We start from the raw sequence: 25,054 nt of genomic DNA on the forward strand, positions 1-25,054 counted from the left end.
CTCTATCGATCTGCTCTCCCCGTTTCAATCTGTTGTCCATCTATCGATCTGCTCTTCCTGTATCGATCTGTTGTCCCTCTATCGATCTGATCTCCCCGTATCAATCTGTTATCGATCTGTTCTTCCTGTATCGATCTGTTGTCCCTCTATCGATCTGCTCTCCCCGTATCAATCTGTTGTCCATCTATCGATCTGCTCTTCCTGTATCTATCTGTTGTCCCTCTATCGATCTGCTCTCCCCGTATCAATCTGTTATCCATCTATCGATCTGCTCTTCCTGTATCGATCTGCTCTCCCCGTATCAATCTGTTGTACATCTATCGATCTGCTCTCCCCGTATCAATCTGTTGTCCATCTATCGATCTGCTCTTCCTGTATCGATCTGTTGTCCCTCTATCAATCTGCCCTCCCCGTATCAATCTGTTGTCCATCTATCGATCTGCTCTTCCTGTATCGATCTGCTCTCCCCGTATCAATCTGTTATCCATCTATCGATCTGCTCTCCCCGTATCAATCTGTTGTCAATCTATCGATCTGCTCTTCCTGTATCGATCTGTTGTCCCTCTATCGATCTGCTCTCCCCGTTTCAATCTGTTATCCCTCTATAGATCTGCTCTCCCCGTATCAATCTGTTGTCCCTCTATCGATCTGCTCTTCCTGTATCGATCAGCTCTCACTCTATTGATCTGTTGTCCCTCTATCGATCTGCTCTCCCCGTTTCAATCTGTTGTCCATCTATCGATCTGCTCTCCCCGAATCAATCTGTTGTCCATCTATCAATCTGCTCTTCCTGTATCGATCAGCTCTCCCCGTATCAATCTGTTGTCCATCTATTGATCTGCTCTCCCCGAATCAATCTCTTGTCCATCTATCGATCTGCTCTTCCGGTATTGATCAGCTCTCCCCGTATCAATCTGTTATCCATCTATCGATCTGCTCTTCCTGTATCGATCAGCTCTCGCTGTATTGATCTGTTGTCCATCTATCGATCTGCTCTTCCTGTATCGATCAGCTCTCACTGTATTGATCTGTTGTCCATCGATCTGCTCTCCCCGTTTCAATCTGTTGTCCCTCTATCGATCTGCTCTCCCCGTTTCAATCTGTTATCCCTCTATCGATCTGCTCTCCCCGTTTCAATCTGTTGTCCATCTATCTATCTGCTCTTCCTGTATCGATCTGATCTCCCCGTATCAATCTTTTATCGATCTGTTCTTCCTGTATCGATCTGTTGTCCCTCTATCGATCTGCTCTCCCCGTATCAATCTGTTGTCCATCTATCGATCTGCTCTCCCCGTTTCAATCTGTTGTCCATCTATCGATTTGCTCTTCCTGTATCGATCTGATCTCCCCGTATCAATCTGTTATCGATCTGTTCTTCCTGTATCGATCTGTTATCCCTCTATCGATCTGCTCTCCCCGTATCAATCTGTTGTCCATCTATCGATCTGCTCTTCCTGTATCGATCTGTTGTCTCTCTATCGATCTGCTCTTCCTGTATCGATCAGCTCTCCCCGTATCAATCTGTTGTCCATCTATCGATCTGCTCTTCCTGTATCGATCAGCTCTCACTGTATTGATCTGTTGTCCATCGATCTGCTCTCCCCGTTTCAATCTGTTGTCCCTCTATCGATCTTCTCTTCCTGTATCGATCTGTTGTCCCTCTATCGATCTGCTCTTCCTGTATCGATCTGCTCTTCCTGTATCAATCTGTTGTCCCTCTATCAATCTGCTCTCCCCGTTTCAATCTGTTATCCCTCTATCGATCTGCTCTCCCCGTTTCAATCTGTTGTCCATCTATCGATCTGCTCTTCCTGTATCGATCAGCTCTCCCCGTATCAATCTGTTGTCCATCTATCGATCTGCTCTTCCTGTATCGATCAGCTCTCGCTGTATTGATCTGTTGTCCATCTATCGATCTGCTCTTCCTGTATCGATCAGCTCTCCCCGTATCAATCTGTTGTCCATCTATCAATCTGCTCTCCTAGTATCAATCTGTTATCCATCTATCGATCTGCTCTTCCTGTATCGATCTGCTCTCCCCGTATCAATCTGTTATCCATCTATCGATCTGCTCTTCCTGTATCGATCTGTTGTCCCTCTATCGATCTGCTCTCCCCGTATCAATCTGTTGTCCATCTATCAATCTGCTCTTCCTGTATCAATCTGTTGTCCCTTTATCGATCTGCTCTCCCCGTATCAATCTGTTGTCCATCTATCGATCTGCTCTTCCTGTATCGATCTGCTCTCCCCGTATCAATCTGTTGTCCATCTATCGATCTGCTCTCCCCGTATCAATCTGTTGTCCATCTATCGATCTGCTCTTCCTGTATCGATCAGCTCTCACTGTATTGATCTGTTGTCCCTTTATCGATCTGCTCTCCCCGTTTCAATCTGTTGTCCCTCTATCGATCTGCTCTTCCTGTATCGATCTGTTGTCCCTCTATCGATCTGCTCTCCCCGTTTCAATCTGTTATTCCTCTATCGATCTGCTCTCCCCGTTTCAATCTGTTGTCCATCTATCGATCTGCTCTTCCTGTATCGATCTGTTGTCCCTCTATCGATCTGATCTCCCCGTATCAATCTGTTATCGATCTGTTCTTCCTGTATCGATCTGTTGTCCCTCTATCGATCTGCTCTCCCCGTATCAATCTGTTGTCCATCTATCGATCTGCTCTTCCTGTATCTATCTGTTGTCCCTCTATTGATCTGCTCTCCCCGTATCAATCTGTTATCCATCTATCGATCTGCTCTTCCTGTATCGATCTGCTCTTCCAGTATCGATCAGCTCTCGCTGTATTGATCTGTTGTCCATCTATCGATCTGCTCTTCCTGTATCGATCAGCTCTCACTGTATTGATCTGTTGTCCATCGATCTGCTCTCCCCGTTTCAATCTGTTGTCCCTCTATCGATCTGCTCTCCCCGTTTCAATCTGTTATCCCTCTATCGATCTGCTCTCCCCGTTTCAATCTGTTGTCCATCTATCTATCTGCTCTTCCTATATCGATCTGATCTCCCCGTATCAATCTTTTATCGATCTGTTCTTCCTGTATCGATCTGTTATCCCTCTATCGATCTGCTCTCCCCGTATCAATCTGTTGTCCATCTATCGATCTGCTCTTCCTGTATCGATCTGTTGTCTCTCTATCGATCTGCTCTTCCTGTATCGATCAGCTCTCCCCGTATCAATCTGTTGTCCATCTATCGATCTGCTCTTCCTGTATCGATCAGCTCTCACTGTATTGATCTGTTGTCCATCGATCTGCTCTCCCCGTTTCAATCTGTTGTCCCTCTATCGATCTTCTCTTCCTGTATCGATCTGTTGTCCCTCTATCGATCTGCTCTTCCTGTATCGATCTGCTCTTCCTGTATCAATCTGTTGTCCCTCTATCAATCTGCTCTCCCCGTTTCAATCTGTTATCCCTCTATCGATCTGCTCTCCCCGTTTCAATCTGTTGTCCATCTATCGATCTGCTCTTCCTGTATCGATCAGCTCTCCCCGTATCAATCTGTTGTCCATCTATCGATCTGCTCTTCCTGTATCGATCAGCTCTCGCTGTATTGATCTGTTGTCCATCTATCGATCTGCTCTTCCTGTATCGATCAGCTCTCCCCGTATCAATCTGTTGTCCATCTATCAATCTGCTCTCCTAGTATCAATCTGTTATCCATCTATCGATCTGCTCTTCCTGTATCGATCTGCTCTCCCCGTATCAATCTGTTATCCATCTATCGATCTGCTCTTCCTGTATCGATCTGTTGTCCCTCTATCGATCTGCTCTCCCCGTATCAATCTGTTGTCCATCTATCAATCTGCTCTTCCTGTATCAATCTGTTGTCCCTCTATCGATCTGCTCTCCCCGTATCAATCTGTTGTCCATCTATCGATCTGCTCTTCCTGTATCGATCTGCTCTCCCCGTATCAATCTGTTGTCCATCTATCGATCTGCTCTCCCCGTATCAATCTGTTGTCCATCTATCGATCTGCTCTTCCTGTATCGATCAGCTCTCACTGTATTGATCTGTTGTCCCTTTATCGATCTGCTCTCCCCGTTTCAATCTGTTGTCCCTCTATCGATCTGCTCTTCCTGTATCGATCTGTTGTCCCTCTATCGATCTGCTCTCCCCGTTTCAATCTGTTATCCCTCTATCGATCTGCTCTCCCCGTTTCAATCTGTTGTCCATCTATCGATCTGCTCTTCCTGTATCGATCTGTTGTCCCTCTATCGATCTGATCTCCCCGTATCAATCTGTTATCGATCTGTTCTTCCTGTATCGATCTGTTGTCCCTCTATCGATCTGCTCTCCCCGTATCAATCTGTTGTCCATCTATCGATCTGCTCTTCCTGTATCTATCTGTTGTCCCTCTATTGATCTGCTCTCCCCGTATCAATCTGTTATCCATCTATCGATCTGCTCTTCCTGTATCGATCTGCTCTTCCTGTATCGATCAGCTCTCGCTGTATTGATCTGTTGTCCATCTATCGATCTGCTCTTCCTGTATCGATCAGCTCTCACTGTATTGATCTGTTGTCCATCGATCTGCTCTCCCCGTTTCAATCTGTTGTCCCTCTATCGATCTGCTCTCCCCGTTTCAATCTGTTATCCCTCTATCGATCTGCTCTCCCCGTTTCAATCTGTTGTCCATCTATCTATCTGCTCTTCCTGTATCGATCTGATCTCCCCGTATCAATCTTTTATCGATCTGTTCTTCCTGTATCGATCTGTTGTCCCTCTATCGATCTGCTCTCCCCGTATCAATCTGTTGTCCATCTATCGATCTGCTCTCCCCGTTTCAATCTGTTGTCCATCTATTGATCTGCTCTTCCTGTATCGATCTGATCTCCCCGTATCAATCTGTTATCGATCTTTTCTTCCTGTATCGATCTGTTATCCCTCTATCGATCTGCTCTCCCCGTATCAATCTGTTGTCCATCTATCGATCTGCTCTTCCTGTATCGATCTGCTCTTCCTGTATCAATCTGTTGTCCCTCTATCAATCTGCTCTCCCCGTTTCAATCTGTTATCCCTCTATCGATCTGCTCTCCCCGTTTCAATCTGTTGTCCATCTATCGATCTGCTCTTCCTGTATCGATCAGCTCTCCCCGTATCAATCTGTTGTCCATCTATCGATCTGCTCTTCCTGTATCGATCAGCTCTCGCTGTATTGATCTGTTGTCCATCTATCGATCTGCTCTTCCTGTATCGATCAGCTCTCCCCGTATCAATCTGTTGTCCATCTATCAATCTGCTCTCCTAGTATCAATCTGTTATCCATCTATCGATCTGCTCTTCCTGTATCGATCTGCTCTCCCCGTATCAATCTGTTATCCATCTATCGATCTGCTCTTCCTGTATCGATCTGTTGTCCCTCTATCGATCTGCTCTCCCCGTATCAATCTGTTGTCCATCTATCAATCTGCTCTTCCTGTATCAATCTGTTGTCCCTTTATCGATCTGCTCTCCCCGTATCAATCTGTTGTCCATCTATCGATCTGCTCTTCCTGTATCGATCTGCTCTCCCCGTATCAATCTGTTGTCCATCTATCGATCTGCTCTCCCCGTATCAATCTGTTGTCCATCTATCGATCTGCTCTTCCTGTATCGATCAGCTCTCACTGTATTGATCTGTTGTCCCTTTATCGATCTGCTCTCCCCGTTTCAATCTGTTGTCCCTCTATCGATCTGCTCTTCCTGTATCGATCTGTTGTCCCTCTATCGATCTGCTCTCCCCGTTTCAATCTGTTATCCCTCTATCGATCTGCTCTCCCCGTTTCAATCTGTTGTCCATCTATCGATCTGCTCTTCCTGTATCGATCTGTTGTCCCTCTATCGATCTGATCTCCCCGTATCAATCTGTTATCGATCTGTTCTTCCTGTATCGATCTGTTGTCCCTCTATCGATCTGCTCTCCCCGTATCAATCTGTTGTCCATCTATCGATCTGCTCTTCCTGTATCTATCTGTTGTCCCTCTATTGATCTGCTCTCCCCGTATCAATCTGTTATCCATCTATCGATCTGCTCTTCCTGTATCGATCTGCTCTTCCTGTATCGATCAGCTCTCGCTGTATTGATCTGTTGTCCATCTATCGATCTGCTCTTCCTGTATCGATCAGCTCTCACTGTATTGATCTGTTGTCCATCGATCTGCTCTCCCCGTTTCAATCTGTTGTCCCTCTATCGATCTGCTTTCCCCGTTTCAATCTGTTATCCCTCTATCGATCTGCTCTCCCCGTTTCAATCTGTTGTCCATCTATCTATCTGCTCTTCCTATATCGATCTGATCTCCCCGTATCAATCTTTTATCGATCTGTTCTTCCTGTATCGATCTGTTATCCCTCTATCAATCTGCTCTCCCCGTATCAATCTGTTGTCCATCTATCGATCTGCTCTTCCTGTATCGATCTGTTGTCTCTCTATCGATCTGCTCTTCCTGTATCGATCAGCTCTCCCCGTATCAATCTGTTGTCCATCTATCGATCTGCTCTTCCTGTATCGATCAGCTCTCACTGTATTGATCTGTTGTCCATCGATCTGCTCTCCCCGTTTCAATCTGTTGTCCCTCTATCGATCTTCTCTTCCTGTATCGATCTGTTGTCCCTCTATCGATCTGCTCTTCCTGTATCGATCTGCTCTTCCTGTATCAATCTGTTGTCCCTCTATCGATCTGCTCTCCCCGTTTCAATCTGTTATCCCTCTATCGATCTGCTCTCCCCGTTTCAATCTGTTATCCCTCTATCGATCTGCTCTCCCCGTTTCAATCTGTTGTCCATCTATCTATCTGCTCTTCCTGTATCGATCTGATCTCCCCGTATCAATCTTTTATCGATCTGTTCTTCCTGTATCGATCTGTTGTCCCTCTATCGATCTGCTCTCCCCGTATCAATCTGTTGTCCATCTATCGATCTGCTCTCCCCGTTTCAATCTGTTGTCCATCTATTGATCTGCTCTTCCTGTATCGATCTGATCTCCCCGTATCAATCTGTTATCGATCTGTTCTTCCTGTATCGATCTGTTATCCCTCTATCGATCTGCTCTCCCCGTATCAATCTGTTGTCCATCTATCGATCTGCTCTTCCTGTATCGATCTGCTCTTCCTGTATCAATCTGTTGTCCCTCTATCAATCTGCTCTCCCCGTTTCAATCTGTTATCCCTCTATCGATCTGCTCTCCCCGTTTCAATCTGTTGTCCATCTATCGATCTGCTCTTCCTGTATCGATCAGCTCTCCCCGTATCAATCTGTTGTCCATCTATCGATCTGCTCTTCCTGTATCGATCAGCTCTCGCTGTATTGATCTGTTGTCCATCTATCGATCTGCTCTTCCTGTATCGATCAGCTCTCCCCGTATCAATCTGTTGTCCATCTATCAATCTGCTCTCCTAGTATCAATCTGTTATCCATCTATCGATCTGCTCTTCCTGTATCGATCTGCTCTCCCCGTATCAATCTGTTATCCATCTATCGATCTGCTCTTCCTGTATCGATCTGTTGTCCCTCTATCGATCTGCTCTCCCCGTATCAATCTGTTATCCATCTATCGATCTGCTCTTCCTGTATCGATCTGTTGTCCCTCTATCGATCTGCTCTCCCCGTATCAATCTGTTGTCCATCTATCGATCTGCTCTTCCTGTATCGATCTGCTCTCCCCGTATCAATCTGTTGTCCATCTATCGATCTGCTCTCCCCGTATCAATCTGTTGTCCATCTATCGATCTGCTCTTCCTGTATCGATCAGCTCTCACTGTATTGATCTGTTGTCCCTTTATCGATCTGCTCTCCCCGTTTCAATCTGTTGTCCCTCTATCGATCTGCTCTTCCTGTATCGATCTGTTGTCCCTCTATCGATCTGCTCTCCCCGTTTCAATCTGTTATCCCTCTATCGATCTGCTCTCCCCGTTTCAATCTGTTGTCCATATATCGATCTGCTCTTCCTGTATCGATCTGTTGTCCCTCTATCGATCTGATCTCCCCGTATCAATCTGTTATCGATCTGTTCTTCCTGTATCGATCTGTTGTCCCTCTATCGATCTGCTCTCCCCGTATCAATCTGTTGTCCATCTATCGATCTGCTCTTCCTGTATCTATCTGTTGTCCCTCTATTGATCTGCTCTCCCCGTATCAATCTGTTATCCATCTATCGATCTGCTCTTCCTGTATCGATCTGCTCTTCCTGTATCGATCAGCTCTCGCTGTATTGATCTGTTGTCCATCTATCGATCTGCTCTTCCTGTATCGATCAGCTCTCACTGTATTGATCTGTTGTCCATCGATCTGCTCTCCCCGTTTCAATCTGTTGTCCCTCTATCGATCTGCTTTCCCCGTTTCAATCTGTTATCCCTCTATCGATCTGCTCTCCCCGTTTCAATCTGTTGTCCATCTATCTATCTGCTCTTCCTATATCGATCTGATCTCCCCGTATCAATCTTTTATCGATCTGTTCTTCCTGTATCGATCTGTTATCCCTCTATCGATCTGCTCTCCCCGTATCAATCTGTTGTCCATCTATCGATCTGCTCTTCCTGTATCGATCTGTTGTCTCTCTATCGATCTGCTCTTCCTGTATCGATCAGCTCTCCCCGTATCAATCTGTTGTCCATCTATCGATCTGCTCTTCCTGTATCGATCAGCTCTCACTGTATTGATCTGTTGTCCATCGATCTGCTCTCCCCGTTTCAATCTGTTGTCCCTCTATCGATCTTCTCTTCCTGTATCGATCTGTTGTCCCTCTATCGATCTGCTCTTCCTGTATCGATCTGCTCTTCCTGTATCAATCTGTTGTCCCTCTATCAATCTGCTCTCCCCGTTTCAATCTGTTATCCCTCTATCGATCTGCTCTCCCCGTTTCAATCTGTTGTCCATCTATCGATCTGCTCTTCCTGTATCGATCAGCTCTCCCCGTATCAATCTGTTGTCCATCTATCGATCTGCTCTTCCTGTATCGATCAGCTCTCGCTGTATTGATCTGTTGTCCATCTATCGATCTGCTCTTCCTGTATCGATCAGCTCTCCCCGTATCAATCTGTTGTCCATCTATCAATCTGCTCTCCTAGTATCAATCTGTTATCCATCTATCGATCTGCTCTTCCTGTATCGATCTGCTCTCCCCGTATCAATCTGTTATCCATCTATCGATCTGCTCTTCCTGTATCGATCTGTTGTCCCTCTATCGATCTGCTCTCCCCGTATCAATCTGTTGTCCATCTATCAATCTGCTCTTCCTGTATCAATCTGTTGTCCCTCTATCGATCTGCTCTCCCCGTATCAATCTGTTGTCCATCTATCGATCTGCTCTTCCTGTATCGATCTGCTCTCCCCGTATCAATCTGTTGTCCATCTATCGATCTGCTCTCCCCGTATCAATCTGTTGTCCATCTATCGATCTGCTCTTCCTGTATCGATCAGCTCTCACTGTATTGATCTGTTGTCCCTTTATCGATCTGCTCTCCCCGTTTCAATCTGTTGTCCCTCTATCGATCTGCTCTTCCTGTATCGATCTGTTGTCCCTCTATCGATCTGCTCTCCCCGTTTCAATCTGTTATCCCTCTATCGATCTGCTCTCCCCGTTTCAATCTGTTGTCCATCTATCGATCTGCTCTTCCTGTATCGATCTGTTGTCCCTCTATCGATCTGATCTCCCCGTATCAATCTGTTATCGATCTGTTCTTCCTGTATCGATCTGTTGTCCCTCTATCGATCTGCTCTCCCCGTATCAATCTGTTGTCCATCTATCGATCTGCTCTTCCTGTATCTATCTGTTGTCCCTCTATTGATCTGCTCTCCCCGTATCAATCTGTTATCCATCTATCGATCTGCTCTTCCTGTATCGATCTGCTCTTCCTGTATCGATCAGCTCTCGCTGTATTGATCTGTTGTCCATCTATCGATCTGCTCTTCCTGTATCGATCAGCTCTCACTGTATTGATCTGTTGTCCATCGATCTGCTCTCCCCGTTTCAATCTGTTGTCCCTCTATCGATCTGCTCTCCCCGTTTCAATCTGTTATCCCTCTATCGATCTGCTCTCCCCGTTTCAATCTGTTGTCCATCTATCTATCTGCTCTTCCTGTATCGATCTGATCTCCCCGTATCAATCTTTTATCGATCTGTTCTTCCTGTATCGATCTGTTGTCCCTCTATCGATCTGCTCTCCCCGTATCAATCTGTTGTCCATCTATCGATCTGCTCTCCCCGTTTCAATCTGTTGTCCATCTATTGATCTGCTCTTCCTGTATCGATCTGATCTCCCCGTATCAATCTGTTATCGATCTGTTCTTCCTGTATCGATCTGTTATCCCTCTATCGATCTGCTCTCCCCGTATCAATCTGTTGTCCATCTATCGATCTGCTCTTCCTGTATCGATCTGTTGTCCCTCTATCGATCTGCTCTCCCCGTATCAATCTATTGTCCATCTCTCGATCTGCTCTTCCTGTATCGATCTGTTGTCCCTCTATCGATCTGCTCTTCCTGTATCGATCTGTTGTCCCTCTATCGATCTGCTCTCCCCGTATCAATCTATTGTCCATCTATCGATCTGCTCTTCCTGTATTGATCTGTTGTCCCTTTATCGATCTGCTCTTCCTGTATCAATCTGCTCTTCCTGTATCAATCTGTTGTCCCTCTATCGATCTGCTCTCCCCGTTTCAATCTGTTATCCCTCTATCGATCTGCTCTGCCCGTTTCAATCTGTTGTCCATCTATCGATCTGCTCTTCCTGTATCGATCTGATCTCCCCGTATCAATCTGTTATCGATCTGTTCTTCCTGTATCGATCTGTTGTCCCTCTATCGATCTGCTCTCCCCGTATCAATCTGTTGTCCATCCATCGATCTGCTCTTCCTGTATCGATCTGTTGTCCCTCTATTGATCTGCTAGCCCCGTATCAATCTATTGTCCATCTATCGATCTGCTCTTCCTGTATCGATCTGTTGTCCCTCTATCGATCTGCTCTCCCCGTATCAATCTGTTGTCCCTCTATCGATCTGCTCTTCCTGTATCGATAAGCTCTCCCCGTATCAATCTGTTGTCCATCTATCGATCTGCTCTTCCTGTATCGATCAGCTCTCACTGTATTGATCTGTTGTCCCTCTATCGATCTGCTCTCCCCGTATCAATCTGTTGTCCCTCTATCGATCTGCTCTCCCCGTTTCAATCTGTTGTCCCTCTAATCGATCTGCTGTCCCCGTATCAATCTGTTGTCCATCTATCGATATGCTCTTCCTGTATCGATCTGTTGTCCCTCTATCGATCTGCTCTCCCCGTATCAATCTGTTGTCCATCTATCGATCTGTTCTTCCTGTATCGATCAGCTCTCGCTGTATTGATCTGTTGTCCATCTATCGATCTGCTCTTCCTGTATCGATCTGTTGTCCCTCTATCGATCTGCTCTCCCCGTATCAATCTGTTGTCCATCGATCGATCTGCTCTTCCTGTATCGATCAGCTCTCACTGTATTGATCTGTTTTCCCTCTATCGATCTGCTCTCCCCGTTTCAATCTGTTGTCCCTCTATCGATCTGCTCTTCCTGTATCGATCTGTTGTCCCTCTATCGATCTGCTCTCCCCATATCAATCTGTTGTCCATCTATCGATCTGTTCTTCCTGTATCGATCAGCTCTCGATGTATTGATCTGTTGTCCCTCTATCGATCTGCTCTCCCCGTATCAATCTGTTGTCCATCTATCGATCTGCTCTTCCTGTATTGATCAACTCTCACTGTATTGATCTGTTGTCCATCGATCTGCTCTCCCCGTTTCAATCTGTTGTCCCTCTATCGATCTGCTCTTCCTGTATTGATCAGCTCTCACTGTATTGATCTGTTGTCCATCGATCTGCTCTCCCCGTTTCAATCTGTTCTCGCTCTATTGATCAGTTCTCCCTCATATATAACTGAAAACTAGCTGGCCTTACAGAGACACACACACACACACACACTCCCAATGTGTTATCTGAGTGTGTCATTAGTAATTATATAGTCTGATTTGAAATCCTTCAGATCTGTATTCTGACTCTCTCACATGTTTCTATTCATTCTGTTTTACCTACCTGTTCTCTCTCTGAGCAGCTCATGGAAGAGGGGAGTATCCAAACGAGGTAGTCTTGATTAAGATGGAGAGAGTGTTAGTGTGTGCGTGCGTGTGCGAGTGCACGTGTGTGCTTGTGTGTTTGTGTGCTTGTGTGTGTGTGTGTGTGTGTGTGTGTGAGTGCGCGTGTGTGTGTGTGCGGGTGTGCGTGTGTGTGTGTGTGTGTGTGTGTGTGTGTGTGTGTGTGTGTGTGTGTGTGTGTGTGTGTGTGTGTGTGTGTGTGTGTGTGTGTGTGTGTGTGTGTGTGTGTGTGTGTGTGTGTGTGTGTGTGTGTGTGAGTGCGCGTGTGTGTGTGCGTGTGTGTGTGAGTGCGCGTGTGTGCGTGCGTTTGCGTGCGTGTGCGGGTGTGTGCGTGTGCGTGTGTGTGTGTGTGTGTGTTTGTGTGTATGTCTGGGCAAGCCTAGCAGACAGATAAAGATTTGTCAGGCTAAGTACCATAGTGGGGCTTCCCAAAGAGGAGCAACACCACACAACAGCTGTTATCCAGGTCTCTCTTCCCTCTGCTTCTTGCTTTTTCCCCTGTGAAGTATTTGAGTGTTCGGGATTTAGCTCTGTGACAGGAGGGAAGGGATGAACAGAGCAAGAAAATATTGGAGAGACAGGCTTTTTAATTTCACTAAGAAGCTGGGGGATGGGGCTGGAGAAATGTAACCACTCTCAAATTCATAGCCAGAGCTACGCACGCACGCACGCACGCATACACATACACACACACACACACAGCGCCACAACACATATACCCAGTGTTTGATGCGATTTTAGAAATGCAGGAACCATTTGTGTCACCTACGTGAGACAGAGAGATATTGTGTGTTTCAGAGATAACCGTTGACACCTACGTGAGACAGAGAGATATTGTGTGTTTCAGACATAACCGTTGCCACCTACGTGAGACAGAGAGATATTGTGTGTTTCAGACATAACCGTTGTCACCTACGTGACACAGAGAGATATTGTGTGTTTCAGAGATAACCGTTGTCACCTACGTGAGACAGAGAGATATTGTGTGTTTCAGAGATAACCGTTGACACCTACGTGAGACAGAGAGATATTGTGTGTTTCAGACATAACCGTTGCCACCTACGTGAGACAGAGAGATATTGTGTGTTTCAGACATAACCGTTGTCATCTACGTGAGACAGAGAGATATTGTGTGTTTCAGACATAACCGTTGTCATCTACGTGAGACAGAGAGATATTGTGTGTTTCAGAGATAACCGTTGCCACCTACGTGAGACAGAGAGATATTGTGTGTTTCAGAGATAACCGTTGTCACCTACGTGAGACAGAGAGATATTGTGTGTTTCAGAGATAACCGTTGTCACCTACGTGAGACAGAGAGATATTGTGTGCTTCAGACATAACCGTTGTCATCTACGTGAGACAGAGAGATATTGTGTGTTTCAGACATAACCGTTGCCACCTACGTGAGACAGAGAGATATTGTGTGTTTCAGAGATAACCGTTGTCACCTACGTGAGACAGAGAGATATTGTGTGTTTCAGAGATAACCGTTGTCACCTACGTGAGACAGAGAGATATTGTGTGCTTCAGACATAACCGTTGTCATCTACGTGAGACAGAGAGATATTGTGTGTTTCAGACATAACCGTTGTCACCTACGTGAGACAGAGAGATATTGTGTGTTTCAGAGATAACCATTGTCACCTACGTGAGACAGAGAGATATTGTGTGTTTCAGAGATAACCGTTGTCACCTACGTGAGACAGAGAGATATTGCGTGTTTCAGAGATAACCGTTGTCACCTACGTGAGACAGAGAGATATTGTGTGTTTCAGAGATAACCGTTGTCACCTACGTGACACAGAGAGATATTGTGTGTTTCAGAGATAACCGTTGTCACCTACGTGACACAGAGAGATATTGTGTGTTTCAGAGATAACCATTGTCATCTACGTGACACAGAGAGATATTGTGTGTTTCAGAGATAACCGTTGTTGTTCCTTACTCCTCTCCTCCCTGTACTGGTTCTCCTCAGTTATAATATTCTTAGCATTTTCAATTTGGGATTTTATCATAAACAACAGAAGAGAAGACCAATATCCTTATAATGTGAACGTCATTTAAAATAAATAGGATAGCAATCTTCTCCTGTCTCATATACAGTGCCTTCAGAAGGTCTTCAGACCTCTTGACTTTTTCCACATTTTGTTACGTTACAGCCTTATTCCACAATTTATTAAATTATTTTTCCACCTCATAAATCTACACACAATACCCCATAGTGACTAAGCAAAAACAGGAATATCACATTTACATAAGTATTCAGACCCTTTTTACTTTGTTGAAGCACCTTTGGCAGCGATTACAGCCTCAAGTCTTCTTGGGTATGACGCTACAAGCTTGGCACACCTGTATTTGGGGAGTTTCTCCCATTGTTCTCTGCAGATCCTCTCAAGCTCTGTCAGGTTGGATGGGGAGCATCGCTGCACAGCTATTTTCAGGTCTCTCCAAAGATGTTAGATCGGGTTCAAATCCGGGCTTTGGCTGGGCCACTCAAGGACATTCAGAGACCTGTCCCAAAAACACTCCTGTGTTGTCTTGGCTGTGTGCTTAGGGTTGTTGTCCTGTTGGAAGGTGAACCTTCACCCCAGTGTGAGGTCCTGAGTGCTCTGGAGCAGGTTTTCATCGAGGATCTCTCTGTACTTTGCTCCATTAATCTTTCCCTCGATCCTGACTAGTCTCCCAGTCCATGCCACTGAAAAAACATCCCCACAGCATGATGCTGCCACCACCATGCTTCACCGTAGGGATGGTGCCAGGTTTCCACCAGACGCTTGGCATTCAGGCCAAAGGCTCTCCACTCTCCACAGAGAAACTCTGGAGCTCTGTCAGAGTAACCTTCGGGTTCTTGGTCTCCTCCCTGACCAAGGCCCTTCTCCCCCTATTGCTCAATTTGGCCGGGCGGCCAGCTCTAGGAAGAGTATTGGTGGCTACAAACTTCTTTCATTTAAGAATGATGGAGGTCACTGTGTTCTTGGGGGATCTTAAATGCTGCTGAAATGTTTAGGTATCCTTCCCCAGATCTGTGCCTCGACACAATCCTGTCTCAGAGCTCTATGGACAATTCCTTTGACCCCATTGCTTGGTTTTTGCTCCGACATGCACTGCCAACTGTGGGACCTTATATAGACAGGTGTGTGCCTTTCCAAATAATGTCCAAACAATTGAATTTACCACAGGTGTACTCCAATCAAGTTGTAGATACATCTCAATGATGATCAATGGAAACAGGATGCACCTGAGTTTATTTTTGAGCTAGCTAACATAACGGTACATAATGCTACGTGGTCCGTAAGGACAGCGTTGCTAATAAATTGTCAGCCAACATAACATGTAACATAACTTCTTTGTAAAATCATTACTTATCGGACTTCGGGCTGCATATTTTCCGCCATTTTCTTCAAATCTGAAAACTTTGTGAAGCCACGCCCATTTTCTGAAGAATTGCATTAAGCACCCTAAAAGCACAGAAATAGTGTCCACTGCTTGTGTACTTTGTATTGTGTACTTTTTAGTACGACATTCGGGAACTTTTGACATACAGACTATATCCATACTATGACCAATAAGCATACTACATATTCAGTTTATGTCACAAATAGTACGGTTAGTGCGGTTAGAATGAGTATTCAAACACAGCTCTGCTCTTTCCATGACAGACTGACCAGGTGAATCCAGGTGAAAGCTATGATCCCTTATTGATGTCACTTGTTAAATCCACTTCAATCAGTGTAGAGGAAGGGGAGGAGACAGGTTAAAGAAGGATGTTTAAGCCTTGAGACAATTGAGACATGGATTGTGTATGTGCCATTCAGAGGGTGAATGGGCAAGACAAAATATTTAAATGTCTTTGAACAGGGTATGATAGTAGGTGCCAGGCGGACCGGTTTGAGTGTGTCAAGAACTGCAACGCTGCTGGGTTTTTCACACTCAACAGTTTCCCGTATGTGTCAAGAATGGTCCACCACCCAAAGGACATCCAGCCAACTTGACACAACTGTGGGAAGCATTGGAATCAACATGGGCCAGCATCCCTGTGGAACGCTTTCGACAGCTTGTAGTCCATGCCCGAACAAATTGAGGCTGTTCTGAGGGCAACTCAATATTAGAAAAGGTGTTCCTAATGTTTTGTACAGAGTGAAATCGTCAGTGGCGCAGTGGTCTAAGGAACTGCATCTCAGTGCAAGAGTGCGTCACTACAGTCCCTGGTTTGAATCCAGGCTGTGTCACATCTGGCTGTGATTGGGTGGGTGGTGCACAATTGGCCCAGTGTCATTATAAAGAAGAGTTTGTTCATAACTAACTTTCCTAGTTAAATAAAAACACACAAAGAGACACATGAAAGAGAGACTTACATTGGAATGGATTTGGAATCTTGAACAGTTTGTGTGTTTTTATAGTAATATCCCTGTGTGTGTCTGTGTCTCTTCAGAGGGAACCCCCTACACATGGTGGGTGGGTAAGAGCAGTGAGAAACATTTCTACTGGGGAGGATCAGGGCCGGGGATACAGAAGTGTTCCTGTGGTATCGACAGGAACTGTACTGACCCCAAATACGACTGTAACTGTGACGCTGACCACAAACAATGGTGAGTACAGGCATTGGGGTGTGTGTGTGTGTGTGTGCGTGCGTGCGTGCGTGCGTGCGTGCGTGCGTGCGTGTGTGTGTGCGTGCGTGCGTGTGTGTGCAGTCATATTTACATGTGTTTCTGATTCAAATAACATTTTACATGAATTTTCAATATTCGTAGGATGAGCTTTTTGCGACCTCCTTTGAATCCATTTGTGAAAAGAGTGTCTGCTGAACGACTGATTTATTGAATGTAAATGTAACAGACAGAAACAACAGGTGTTGTGTGTTGAGGCAGTGAGCGATGTCTCCCCTCCAATAATAACACAACGTTGTGATTCCTCTCTCGGTCTCTATCATTTTCTCTCTTCTTCTCCCCCTCTCTCTTCCCATCTCTCTTTCCTTCTCTCTCGGTCTCTATCATTTTATCTCTTCTTCTCCCCCTCTCTCTTCCCATCTCTCTTTCCTTCTCTCTCTCTACCATTTTATCTCTTCTTCTCCCCCTCTCTCTTTCCTTCTCTCTCGGTCTCTATCATTTTATCTCTTCTTCTCCCCCTCTCTCTTCCCATCTCTCTTTCCTTCTCTCTCGGTCTCTATCATTTTATCTCTTCTTCTCCCCCTCTCTCTTCCCATCTCTCTTTCCTTCTCTCTCTCTCTATCATTTTATCTCTTCTTCTCCCCCTCTCTCTTCCCATCTCTCTTTCCTTCTCTCTCTCTACCATTTTATCTCTTCTTCTCCCCATCTCTCTTTCCTTCTCTCTCGGTCTCTATCATTTTATCTCTTCTTCTCCCCCTCTCTCTTCCCATCTCTCTTTCCTTCTCTCTCTCTCTATCATTTTATCTCTTCTTCTCCCCCTCTCTCTTCCCATCTCTCTTTCCTTCTCTCTCTCTACCATTTTATCTCTTCTTCTCCCCATCTCTCTTTCCTTCTCTCTCGGTCTCTATCATTTTATCTCTTCTTCTCCCCCTCTCTTCCCATCTCTCTTTCCTTCTCTCTCGGTCTCTATCATTTTATCTCTTCTTCTCCCCCTCTCTTCCCATCTCTCTTTCCTTCTCTCTCGGTCTCTATCATTTTATCTCTTCTTCTCCCCCTCTCTTCCCATCTCTCTTTCCTTCTCTCTCGGTCTCTATCATTTTATCTCTTCTTCTCCCCCCCTCTCTTCCCATCTCTCTTTCCTTCTCTCTCGGTCTCTATCATTTTATCTCTTCTTCTCCCCCTCTCTCTTCCCATCTCTCTTTCCTTCTCTCTCTCTATCATTTTATCTCTTCTTCTCCCCCTCTCTCTTCCCATCTCTCTTTCCTTCTCTCTCGGTCTCTTTTTACAGTAACAGATGAGTGTTATTGTGTCTCTCCCTCTTTCCATTAATAATGGGTGTATTCATGTTTTTCTCTCCGGAGCTATAGCACACACATCTCTACTTCCCCTCATAATGTTGGGATCATCACACACACACACACACACACACACACACACACACACACACACACACACACACACACACACACACACACACACACACACACACACACACACACACACACACACGTAAACACAAACACGCACACACACAAATGCACACACACACACATGCAAACACAAGCACACACACACACACACTTGGCCTCACAGTGAGTGCTCTCATTGTGTCATCAGCATATTAGTCCTCATAAAAGGCGTAGAACATCAAGCAGATAATGAGGATGAATACAGGCTGCTTCAGAAGACAAAGACAATTCATTTAAAAGTAGTTAACGCTTAACACGTTTTTTTCTCCTCTGTCTCTCTCCATCCTTCATTCCACAATCTTTCTTCTCTTTACGCAAGAATTGTCATCTAGAAAAATACTATCTAGTATTACGATCTGGAACACGATCTAACATAGAACTATCTCCCCCCCCCCCCCCCCTCCATTCATCTGTTCTTTCTTCTCCTCCCCAGGAGAGAGGACAGTGGTCTGTTAGTGTATAAGGACCATCTGCCAGTCAGTCAGGTTGCCGTGGGTGACACCAACCGGCAGGGTTCAGAGGCCAAGCTCACCATTGGGCCACTCCGTTGTCAAGGAGACCGTGAGTTCCGCACCTCAAACTGTTATTAATAGTGAATGATAATTGTGTGTGTGTGTGTGTGTGTGTGTGTGTGTGTGTGTGTGTGTGTGTGTGTGTGTGTGTGTGTGTGTGTGTGTGTGTGTGTGTGTGTGTGTGTGTGTGTGTGTGTGTGTGTGTGTGTGTGTGTGTGTGTGTGTGTGTGTGAATCTCTCCATTTATTGCCCCAACCTATGGACCAAGTTACACCAGAATTAGATATGGGACAGGATAATGAGGATGGAGATGGCCAAGCATTGAGATGTAAAATATATTCATTATGACATATTAAAGATATATTAAACATTTCACATTTGAATAGCTCCACCTCATATGATTGATACGTTTTATTGGCCGTATAGAGTTATGACTCAGTAAGACTAATGATGATTGGCTGACAGTTAATGGGTTGTCATGGGTAATTGAGTAACGTCTTCGATGGTTGGCTATAGTTTGGAGAACAGAGATGAGTGCTGCAACGGTTGCTAATGAAGTGTGTGTGTGTGTTCGTGCGTATATGTGCGTGTGTATGTTTGTGTGTGCGAGTGTGTGTGTGTAAGAGTGAGTGTCATACACACATACGCCCACATATTCAATATAATATGGGTCTTCTGTGATAAAAAAATTCTGGACATTTTCTCAGCTTTTTCTCTTGAGAGTAATACAATTAGAGGGCTTTGATTAAAATAATAGAACATTTGACTAAATTACACCTGAAAGGCACTTTTTACACACTTAAAAGGAGAACCGAATGGAAGAATGACAGAAAGAGAATTATATAACTTTTCTGTCCTTTTTAAACTTCATCATTACCATGTCCACATGATGTAGGACAAAGGATTCGACCTTCAAACATAGCTGAAAGAGTGTATGTGTGTGTGTGTGTGTGTGTGTGGCTTCTGGTGCAGTGTGATAAGCTCTCCTCTGTGACAGCACTGGACTCTACCTCTTCCCCAGCACCGTTTCCCATCCCAGAGCAGAGAGGCTTAGAGAGAGAGGGGGAAACAGAGAGAGAGGGGGAAACAGAGCGAGAGAGGGAAACCGAGAGAGAGAGGGAAACCGAGAGAGAGAGAGGGAAACCGAGAGAGAGAGAGAGGGAAACCGAGAGAGAGAGAGGGAAACCGAGAAAGAGAGGGAAACGGAGTGAGAGAGAGGGAAACAGAGAGAGAGAGGGAAACGGAGCGAGAGAGGGAAACCGAGAGAGAGGGAAACAGAGAGAGAGAGAGGGAAACAGAGAGAGAGAGGTAAACTGAGAGCGAGGGAAAGAGAGAGAGAGGGGGAAACAGAGATAGAGGGAAACAGAGAGAGAGGAAAATAGAGAAAGGAGGGAAGAGAGCGAGAGAGAGAGAGAGAGAGAGAGAGAGAGAGAGAGAGAGAGAGAGATAAAAGCGAGGGGAGAGGGACAGAGAAGGGTGAGGGAGAGAGATTTAATGTTATTCAGGGCACGGCTGGAAGTGACAGATGCATCTGCCACCACACACACATACACACAGTCACAGTCTCGTGTCTCTGTGCGAAGAGACCAGCCTTTTGGAGCTTCACATAGATCTCACTGAACCGATAACATACATGCTCTTTCTCTCTCTTTATCTCTCACATTATCTCTGCTGTCCTCTTCTTCTTCTTTATCATCTTCCCCCTCCTCCTGCCAAAAAATATGCAGAGAGAGAAAGAGAGAGAGAGCGACAGAGAGAAACAGAGTGAGACAGAGAGAGAGAAAGAGAGAGATTAATTGAAAAGCTCAACCCCATGCAATGAGCTTTTGTTTGTACAAAGGTCATCTGACATTCTCTGTGTCTGTTTCTCCTCTTCTTTCCCTCTGCGTTTCCTCTTCTTTCCCTCTGCGTTTCCTCTTCTTTCCCTCTGCGTTTCCTCTTCTTTCCCTCTGCGTTTCCTCTTCTTTCCCTCTGCGTTTCCGCTTCTTTCCCTCTGCGTTTCCTCTTCTTTCCCTCTGCGTTTCCGCTTCTTTCCCTCTGCGTTTCCTCTTCTTTCCCTCTGCGTTTCCTCTTCTTTCCCTCTGTGTTGCCTCTTCTTTCCCTCTGCGTTTCCTCTTCTTTCCCTCTGCGTTTCCTCTTCTTTCCCTCTGCGTTTCCTCTTCTTTCCCTCTGTGTTGCCTCTTCTTTCCCTCTGCGTTTCCTCTTCTTTCCCTCTGCGTTTCCTCTTCTTTCCCTCTGCGTTTCCTCTTCTTTCCCTCTGCGTTTCCCCTTCTTTCCCTCTGTGTTGCCTCTTCTTTCCCTCTGCGTTTCCTCTTCTTTCCCTCTGCGTTTCCTCTTCTTTCCCTCTGCGTTTCCTCTTCTTTCCCTCTGTGTTGCCTCTTCTTTCCCTCTGCGTTTCCTCTTCTTTCCCTCTGCGTTTCCTCTTCTTTCCCTCTGCGTTTCCTCTTCTTTCCCTCTGCGTTTCCTCTTCTTTCCCTCTGCGTTTCCTCTTCTTTCCCTCTGCGTTTCCTCTTCTTTCCCTCTGTGTTTCCTCTTCTTTCCTTCTGCGTTTCCTCTTCTTTCCCTCTGCGTTTCCTCTTCTTTCCCTCTGCGTTTCCTCTTCTTTCCCTCTGCGTTTCCTCTGCTTTCCCTCTGCGTTTCCTCTGCTTTTCCCCAGATAACTACTGGAACGCGGCGTCGTTCACCACGCCCTCCTCCTACCTGCATTTCTCCACCTTCCAGGGACAGACCAGCGCAGACATCTCCTTCTACTTCAAGACCAGCGCTCCCTACGGGGTGTTCCTGGAAAACCTCGGCAACCCTGACTTCATACGCCTCGAACTCAAATGTTAGTTACTGGATCTTTTTCTCTCTTTTAGCACAGTCTTTTGTTCTGTGGCTTCTTCCCATGTTTCCACACTCCTTTCGTTGGCCTCTCTGTGTTTTTTGGAGGATGTTCTCTCTCTCTTTCATCTGTTTTCATTTCAACCCTCCTCTCTTCCTGCACTGTATAAAACATCTGAAGTTTCTGTTCAGACTGTGAAACTTTTCTGAGACAGTTTCCCCTTAGTTCTCTATGTGGCTCTTAAGCGATGATTGACATGTCATATGCTTTATGTGCCTATGCTCTAATGACTCAAATTAAATGTCTAAATGGCCATTCAATCGGATTCAGATTGAGAATGTTAAATTCCTGGGGATCAAATTTAACCACAGTTCTTTTACGGCGAGACGGCTATTTAACCAGAGTGGCTGTCAATTTGATGATGGATGACAAATTACATTTCAGCAATTTCAAAGAGCTTTAGGTTTAATGGGGGCAACTAACCTCATCCACCCACCATTTTGTGGCACAGTGTTTAGTAGTAATGTATACCAGCTACCTGGTATCACGTTTTAGGGGAGACCCAGATGCAGACAGTGTCGAAGTAACAAAAGTTTATTACTCGAACAGGGGGAGGGCAAAACGAGAGGTCAAGGCCAGGCATAGGTCAGTAATCCAGATCAGAGTCCAAAAGGTACAGAACGGCAGGCAGTCTCAGGGTCAGGGCAGGCAGAATGGTCAAAACCGAGAGAACTAGAAAACAGGAACTAGAAACAGACAGGAGCAAGGGGGAAAACACTGGTAGGCTTGACAAACAAAACGAACTGGCAACAGACAAACAGAGAACACAGGTATAAATACACTGGGGATAATGGGGAAGATGGGCGACACCTGGAGTGGGGAGGAGACCAGTACAAAGACGAAAAAGATCAGGGTGTGACACCTGGGGGGAAGCACGTCAGACATCTTGGCTTACTAATACTGTATAACACCTACTTAGGACATACACTTTACACACCTCCACGACCAGCTGGCATGTCTTTCTCTGTCTCTCCATTTCTCTCTGAAAAGATGTTGTTGAATATTCATGTGTGATTCCGAGTTGTGAATGAGCATTAATTTTGTCGGAGTAGAAATCATTTATTTCTGCCTCTCATCTTTCAGCCGTTCTGCCTCTCATCTTTCAGCCATTCTGCCTCTCATCTTTCAAAGCACTCTCTCAAGGGTGAGGTGTGTGTGTCCCTGTCCTTTTTTCTTTTGTTAAGAGGAGAGATGTTGCGGGGGATGGGATAGAGGGAGAGATGGAGACAGAGAAGAGGGAGATTTGTTGGAGTTTGTCCAAGTCGTGCTCAGGCCCACAATAGATTAGTTAGTCTGTTTTCACACTGGGGCTCTGTGTTTGACTGTGTTTCACTCAGCTAACAGAGGCTAAACTGACTCTCTGTTGTTTCTGGAGGGAGAGAAGAGGGAGATTAGTTAGTCTGTTTTCAGACTCTGTGTTTGACTGTGTTTCACTCAGCTAACTGACTCTCTGTTGTTTCTGGAGGGAGAGAAGAAGGAGATGAGTTATAACAGTGGTGATCAGTGTGTGATTGAGAGGGGAGAAAGGAGAGTAACTCACACACATCCTTTAGGTAGTAACATCTGGACTGAACAGGTGGCTAGTGGCATGTTTATATACACACACACAAACACACACACACACCTCTACACACACACATACTCACACACACACACACTCACACAAACACACACAAAACACACACACACACACACAGTCACACACCTCTACCAACACACACACACACACCTCTACACACACACACACACTCACACACACACACACACACACACACACACACACGCATACACACGATGAAAGAGAGAATGTGTGTGTGTGTGTGTGTGTGTGTGTGTGTGTGTGTGTGTGTGTGTGTGTGTGTGTGTGTGTGTGTGTGTGTGTGTGTGTGTGTGTGTGTGTGTGTGTGTGTGTGTGTGTGTGTGTGTGTAGAGGTGCATGTGTGTTTATCAATCTTTTGGTGAATTAGCTCCATCAAACACTGAGTGAAATCATCTTCACAGTAAAGCTGAAATCTATAAGAGTTAAATGACTCTACATAAATAATGAGACATTAGATTAGATATCGAACTGTAGAATTTCAGGGTGGACAACTGGAAAACAATGACTTATGAGATGAAAAATGTTGACTATTATAAACCAAAGGTACTTTATGCATTGAAGTAAATAGATTGAATGTGGTTGGTGGTTTGTGGACATGGCACCGATTAACGTTGTCTTCCCCTTCTCAAGCTCCTACTGTTGTCTCGTTCTCCTTTGATGTGGGGAACGGTCCCGTGGAGTTGGCCGTCCATTCAGCCACGCCCCTCAACGATGACCAATGGCATCGTGTGATGGCGGAGCGGAATGTGAAGGAGGCGGTGCTACAGCTGGATCTGAACTATAGGGAAACTCGTCCCGCCCCTCCACAGGGACACACAAGGCTAGAGCTGTTTAGTCAGCTTTATGTGGGTAAGAGACACACACACACACACACACACACATGCACGCTCACACACCAACAGAAAAATAGTACAATACTATACTACGTTTTCATTTCATTCAACAATATTGCCAATATTTTTACTTTACAAAATGTAATAAGTTGGTGATATAGATGGTGCCAGTATAATGGCAGGTAGCCTAGTAGTTAGAGTGTTGCGCCAGTTACCGAAAGGTTGCTAGATCAAATCCCTGAGCGGACAAGTTAAAAATATGTCGTTCTGCCCCTGAACAAGGCAGTTAACCCATTGTTCCTAAGCCGTCATTGTAAATAAGAATTTGTTCTTAACTGACTTGCCTAGTTAAATAAAGGTATAAGAATCCATTAGTAAGAGCCACAGTGTCTTTATGTTTCTAAGTAGGTTCTCTGAAGCTTAGACACGACTGGTGATAATGAAGATAAGCTCTTAAGGTTTCATCAGATATCCCACTGTTTCACACGGCTGATGTTAACAAAGTTCAAGGAATTATGTGAGTCAAACAAACCTAATTCACTTAGTCCTGACTCTTTATCTTTATGACTGTGTTAGCGTATTAACAGTTGCAGAAGATTAAGACTTTTCAACAGCACACAGAGACAATGGATGAGGTCCTCATTATGGCACACAGAATGGCCCTACATGTACATTGTGCTATTTTGATTGTTTCGTCCTCTCCCTCTCTTCTCGACACAATGACTGGGAAGGTCATTAGGAGCAGAGGAGAACAGGAGTTAGAGAGCTGAATGGCTGGGCGTTATCTTTTCCTTTCACTCCTCTGTCTCAGCCTGCTGACCTGCCAATACTTTAACACTGACGACAGGGATCAAACTGGATTTAGGGTGGAGAGAAAAACTGCTGAGTTTGAATTAAATTATCTTTCCTTCCTTCGTTCTCTCTCTGACTCTGAAAAGTTATTTTCCTTTGAGACACTTCTCAATTCCAATCAGACATTCCAAAGTCTGATAGTTCTGAATTCCAATAAGACGTTCCAAATTCCATCGTCTCATCAGTTTTTGGCG

The 25,054-nt window shown here is 45.2% G+C and overlaps 1 protein-coding gene across 1 annotated transcript in view; it reads left to right on the forward strand.

The window, feature by feature from the left end:
- The window catches only part of LOC129858902 (contactin-associated protein-like 2), a 197,650-nt gene that overhangs the window by 163,090 nt on the left and 9,506 nt on the right, over positions 1–25,054 (forward strand). The window contains exons 13-16 of the mRNA XM_055928132.1: positions 16,536–16,692; positions 18,613–18,740; positions 21,348–21,518; positions 23,806–24,024. Coding sequence (XP_055784107.1) covers positions 16,536–16,692; positions 18,613–18,740; positions 21,348–21,518; positions 23,806–24,024 — 675 coding nt within the window. The remainder of the gene's footprint in view (positions 1–16,535; positions 16,693–18,612; positions 18,741–21,347; positions 21,519–23,805; positions 24,025–25,054) is intronic.

The sequence above is a fragment of the Salvelinus fontinalis genome, chromosome 7, assembly GCF_029448725.1.
Source record: "Salvelinus fontinalis isolate EN_2023a chromosome 7, ASM2944872v1, whole genome shotgun sequence".
Taxonomy (NCBI): domain Eukaryota; kingdom Metazoa; phylum Chordata; class Actinopteri; order Salmoniformes; family Salmonidae; genus Salvelinus; species Salvelinus fontinalis.